Raw genomic sequence first — 6,000 nt, forward strand, 5'->3', positions numbered from 1 at the left:
GTGTGCCTAAGAGGTCCATGGAACCAACGTCTGCTTTCTCCCACAGGGATTTGAGGCGTCTGGGAGTGACACTTGTTGGTCACCAGAAGAAGATAATGAACAGCCTTCAGGAGATGAAGGTCCAGTTGGTGAATGGGATGGTGCCGTTGTAACACGGTTTTTAAAGTTGCTTCCTCAAGTGGGTCGGTCCTGCACTTTGTACTCTAGCCCTGAGATTTATTTTGACTAAAAAAACCAAGAAAAGATAAAAAGGGAAATTCAGTGGTTTCTATTACTGAAGGACATTGGCCTCTGCTGCAGCATTTCTAAAGCAGTGTTTGACTAAAGTTTTGCTTTTCTTCCTATTTGTGTCCTCATTTTCATGAAGTCAATGTAAGATGCATGGAACGTGGAAACGAATCTGCTGTACATGAGGTTAACCAGTCTCTTGAGCTTCAGCGGTGATGACAAGCCTTCCACCACGTGTTGTCTGTACATGGGAGGTACATATATATATATATAGCACCTTTATATACTGAATTACAGCAGCACATGGTAATGCTTCCAAGGACTGACTTGAATGGCAGATTTTTGTGGCCATTCATGGACTCCCAATAGCTGCAGGTTGCTGAAGTATAACTTCGAGTCTTACTTGTCTACAGAAGTGTATTGAAGAGCAATATGATTAGATTATTTCTCGATAGATATTTTGTTTTGTAAATTTAAAGAAAAGAAAAATAATGCTGTCACACAGCATTAAGTTATAGAGAAGACTAGCATATAAACATGTCGCTTGCTCCATGGCAAATACAATACAGGGTGTATATTTTGTTTTCCTCCTTCTGTGTTACCAAGTTCTTTTTATTTGCTCTTTGGGGAGGATGATACATGTTGAAGATGTATATACTGTACAGTTTGCTACTCATCAGGTACAAGACTGGGACTCTTTCCTTGGTTTGTTCCTTTTTTCCTCCCTCTTTTACTCAGTCTCCCTTTTGTGTTACCCCCATGCTTTGTATTTTTGCTGCAGTTTGGTTTGATCAACACATAAAGCCTTCAGGAGTTTTCATTATGTATATGAGGTAGAAGGAAGTTGCTTAAATAAAAGATGTTGCCCCCGCCCCCTTCCTTTACACCATGAGTTGAGGACATCCAGAAGAAGAGAAGTAAAACATCTGGTTCTTGATGGCCTCCAGCAACAACGTGGCATCGATTTTTCTGTGTCCTGGCCAAAGGTGGCATGGGATTGCCTCTGCACAGGTGCTTCAGCCCGGTAGCCATCACCCACTGCAGCCATCACCTCTGTTCCCGGAGCCCAGGAGAGAAAGCATGAGGTGGTTTTAGCTGGAAGGAGGGAATTTTGTTGTTCCTTTTCTGATGATGTTGGTTAAGGCCTGGGGCACAGTTTGGAAATGAGCCTGTGGCATCCAGTGTGGAGATTTTGTAGTATTTCCCCCACAGTGGTGGGAGTGGGATTATTTTTGGAACTGTACTGTCCCAAGCTGCCTCTCAGCATTCTAGGCTTGCTGTGGATCTGGCCACTCTGTGACAGAGCACAGAGGGGAGGGGAGAGCAGAGCAGCAGCCCGACATGGTCACAGTGATGGCATCCTGAGGGCAAGGAGATGCCATTCACCTGGGGCTGGCACAGCTCAGATCAGGATTTGGCTGTAGCTGGGGCTCAAAGTAGCTATTAAAGCCCATGGCTGGCACTTTCAGAGGGACCTGAGTGCAACCCAATCCCCTGGGAATCACGCCAAGAAGTATTTTGGGGTTGTCCTCCTATTTTTATTGTAGATAGGATTAAACTGCACAGTTAATTTGGTATTCATAGGTTAGGCTTTTATTTTGTGAAGACTTTGATAAGGATTTTAAAACAGCTCAGTGGATTGCAAGGGTTTGTTGTTTAGGTAAATGTATTGCTTCCTTAGAGTCTGGATAGCATCTTGTGGCATCCTTCCTTAGCAATAACATCAATATATAGAGTTGCTGTAGCTCCCTTCCTCCCCAGTGCTGCAGAGCCAAGCCCAAAGAGCTCAAAGAGCCAAAAGGAGGCCTGTGTCCTTCATGTCTCACAGAAACAGGTGTTGCAAGGCACCTGAAGCTGTTTCAAAGTATTTCTTTCATTTCCCCCAGCCTTTGGATGAGATTTGATACACAGAATGTTTTTTTTTTAAAGAAGGGAAACATCTAGGAGAAGAGGTTGAGTGTTTTTTTCCTTAGCAGCAGGGCTTCTTCAGGCAATATTTTCCTGTCCTGAAATGGCCCCCTCCGCCTCTGCAACTGCTGAGTTCCTCAGGAATCAGGAGAAATAGGAGGGAAAAGAGCCACAGCGAGGCCTAACAAATCTTGATAGTGTCATTTCTCATCCCGTTGTTTCATTTTGGCAGCCACCAGACCACAAAAGAGGAAGAGGGTATCAAGACATAACAATTTCGGTGCGGAAAAGAGATTTGTGATATAATAAATAAGATTATTAGAGCTGTCAGCAGAAGAGTCTTGAGATTATTTGTGCCTCCCTGTCTGCAACACTTGGGAAAATACATGTAGGAAGACAGAAACAGCTCATTTCACCAGGAGGAATCGTTCGTTTCCCTGCATCCATTGGTGGCACTGAAATGCTGCGTGCAAATATGTGGCATTTTCTGCCCATCTTCTCCACTCAATCCTGTCCTGTTGGCTCTGTGGGAGGAGTTGAACTTGGTCCTTTTTTTTTCATGGACTCTTAAAAGCAAAATCCTCTTTTCATCACTTGTATTTCTGGAGTACCTACCAGATTCTGGAGTAACGTTCAAAATGACAAACCAATGGAAAACAAAACTGTTCTTAAGCCAGGCTGCATTTGTAAATTGGGAACCTCTTCTTGCTTCCTCCAATAAATAAATAAATAACTTTTTCTATTTATTTCAAGAGCTGTTCTTGCTACAGATCTCTATATAATGGACCTTGTCTCGGGGCTAAAAATAAAAGGTTGTTTTAATGTGTAGGGTCCAAAGGTTACAGCTTCTACGTCCATGAGCAAATCACAGACACAATGGAGGTTTTCAGTTCCCATCCAAAAGCTGTAAGAACTTTGTCATGATTTTATGTATTGGGGTGCAGCAGAACAAGATGACAGCAACATTTGGCTGGTTATGTTCTTGGAAAGGGCTGTAGGTGAATTTCCTGCCCATGGTAAGTCCAAGCACTTTGCTTTCCCAGCTCACTACTGCTGCAACTGAGCCAACGGATTCAATTTTTTCCAGCGTATTTCGCTGATAATTGAGAGGGAGGTATTTCAAAGGATCCAAAAGGTAAACAGGCTTTTATTGATACAGTTTTTCATTTTGGGAGAAGAAATGGCTTGTGTAGACTGACGCCTTTTCATTGTGTAGCAACCACTTGAAAAAACTACTTCAGCATTAAAAAGGAAGACTGATATAAAAGGGAGAAAAATCAGTTTAAAATTTTATTTATTCCTCCTATATGTTAATAGTGAGAAGAATAAAAAATAAAGGTCAAATTTTTTGTCTATTCAGTGTTGAATATAATGTAGAAAGTCCCAGTGCGCAAGAAATTGTGACTCCTTGGACTGCTGTGGACTTGAAATTAGATGTTAAGGCAGGTGTAAAATACATCAGTAGCAGTCTTAAGATTAACACTTAGTTGCCAATCCTTTAATGTAATTCCTTAGTGCAGGTAGAGCAGGAGCTGGTGTATCCAGCACTGCCAGAGCTGCAGTCTCTGTCTCAGCTCCTTGCATCAGTGTTTTAACTCATAGGAGGCTGTAGCATTGCTGTGTTTATTCCTCCCCTTTCCCCCTCTTTGGATGCCCTCTGTGAATTTTGTTTGTGTACATGGGGTTTTATTGTAGTGTAAGATGCAAAATTTTCTATTTTTTCATAAAAATAAAAACCTTTGGCTAACAGCAACATCCAGTTGTGGATAACAAGTACACTTGACCCCTTGACTTCCCACAAAGCATCAGGATTTCCCCCCATGGAAAGGAAATAAATTTTCTGTATTTTTCTCTCCTAAACACAGATTTGGTGCTACTCTTGTGGTCCCTGAGGGAAAGAGAGGCCTTTGGGATGAGTGAGACATGTAGACCCACAGAATGCATCTGCCCTTGTTACAGGCTGTTCCCACTTTTCTCTGTTTTGGGGGGAAAACACACTTTTTTATGCTAGTTGTTAGGGCAAAGGGCCTGCCAAAGCCCCAGATCAGTCCCTCACCATATATCCCTCAGAAAAAAACTGGGGTTTGTGATTTTTTTTTTTTTTTTTTTTTTTTTGTCCCAAGATGTGATTTTTCTCTGAGTTTTTCCTGGAGAGGTCCCAGCAAACCCATGACCAGCTGGAGCACCCACCACCACATCCCCTGCTCCATGGATTTGGGGCCATCCACATGCTGCAGAGGGGCACAGGCCAGCCCTAAAGAGAGGTGAGAAAAGCCACAGGTGGGAAAGGCCAAGGGGGAAAGACTGACCTGGGAAAGGTCTTAATGGAGGTGGTGATGGGCAGCCACCATCTTCTTGTCCACTGCTAGAGGACAAAGGGAAGAGGGGCAGATAAAGATACTGTGTCTCCTGACATGACAGGAAGCTGTGGCAGATGATGGGTAGTGGCCAGGAAAGGCATGACAGGCTGGGACATCAGGGGAATGCTGCCTTATATATTAAAGGGAGCACAAGGTCATTTGGGTTAGCAAATTGAGGTTGTCAGCAGCTTGGATAAAATCCCTCTGGATTGACGTGCCAGTCCCCACTCCGTGTTCTCTTGTTCAGCTTGAGGTTGTCTGCTGCTGGACCACAATGGAGGCAGAAGCTGTAAGGAATCAGAGGACAGAGGGAAGAACTGTTAATTTGCCCATGCAGACAGCATCCTTGATAGCTTGATGGAGGCAGAGAGCCTGCTAAGGGGAAAATACAAACATAGGGAAACTTTCATTAAAAATCAGAGTTGGCTGCAAACTCCTTCCACAATGTTCCATCTTAAGTGAGAACTGAGGAATTAGGCAATTTCCATGAGTATTTGTGCTCAGATTGGCTTGGGACCAGCTCTTCAACAAATTTCAGATCAGCATTTGCCTATGGTTTTCCTCTGCTGGGCTCAGACTGAGAAAAAGCACTTGCACTTCATGGCCACCAGCTAGTAAATTTACCTGCACAGAAAGGTAAGGTGCTTCACCTTCAGAGTGGGTCCTTAGGCACATGCCAGGCTTGTTTTTGGGTGGTTCTTGTGCACAGCCTCTGTTCTGGTCCCTGAATCAATGCACAGCTGCATCTCGAGTAACAAGCACCAGCTCTTGTGAATGCTTAACAAGCTGTGCTCAGGGTAATATTCTCTGCATCATTCTTGTTTGCAGTAAAGCTGAAACAAACTGCAAGGCAAGATGATGGCTGTGCTGGAGACATTGCAGGGCAGCTAAACAGTAACTTGGACCTATTTTCCTATCCAGTAATATAAAAATGGGGGCTGAGGGGGCTCTGAACCTCTCCCCTCCTGTGCCAGCCTGGAAGGGTTCAAGGCTGCAATGCCAGAATCCCCAGAGGATGCTGTGGCCCCAGGGCAGGAGCAGCGGGGAGGCTGCTCCCCATCACCCCATGAAGCCGAGCTGCCATGCAGAAAGCAATGCAAGATTTATGAAGCTGTGAGGAGAAAGAGCGAGGGACTCTTCATGTATTTTTCATGGGCTGAGCTGCATAAACAGCATGCAATGCATAAACTGTGACTGGATACTTCCACAAAGAAAAGAAAAAAAAAAGAAAAAAAAAAAAAAAGGTGGGAACCAGCAAGCAGAAGAGATGAAAGAATGAGATAGCTTTATTCAAGTCAACAGGGCCTTCTCAAAGTCACCCTCCGGTGTATTAAGAAGCACCCAAAACAGCACAACCTCATCCCAGAACAATTCATCTTTGCTGGTATGTGGAGGGACATGGACCTCGAGGACTGGAGAAGGGCACACATCATTCTGCTTGGTAAAATGTGTGGGTGGCAGGAGAGAAACCACCTTATCCACGATGCCTCAGATGTGGTGGGGG

The 6,000-nt window shown here is 44.1% G+C and overlaps 1 protein-coding gene across 4 annotated transcripts in view; it reads left to right on the forward strand.

The window, feature by feature from the left end:
• EPHA5 (EPH receptor A5) overlaps positions 1 to 3,775 on the forward strand; it is a 195,777-nt gene extending 192,002 nt beyond the window's left edge. For all 4 annotated transcript variants that reach the window (XM_058803811.1, XM_058803812.1, XM_058803813.1 and 1 more), the window contains one exon: positions 47 to 3,775. In XM_058803811.1, the coding sequence (XP_058659794.1) occupies positions 47 to 152 (106 nt within the window). In that variant the 3' untranslated portion in view covers positions 153 to 3,775. The remainder of the gene's footprint in view (positions 1 to 46) is intronic.
• The last annotated feature ends 2,225 nt before the right edge of the window (positions 3,776 to 6,000 follow it).

This window comes from Ammospiza caudacuta, chromosome 4 (assembly GCF_027887145.1).
Source record: "Ammospiza caudacuta isolate bAmmCau1 chromosome 4, bAmmCau1.pri, whole genome shotgun sequence".
Lineage (NCBI taxonomy): Eukaryota > Metazoa > Chordata > Aves > Passeriformes > Passerellidae > Ammospiza > Ammospiza caudacuta.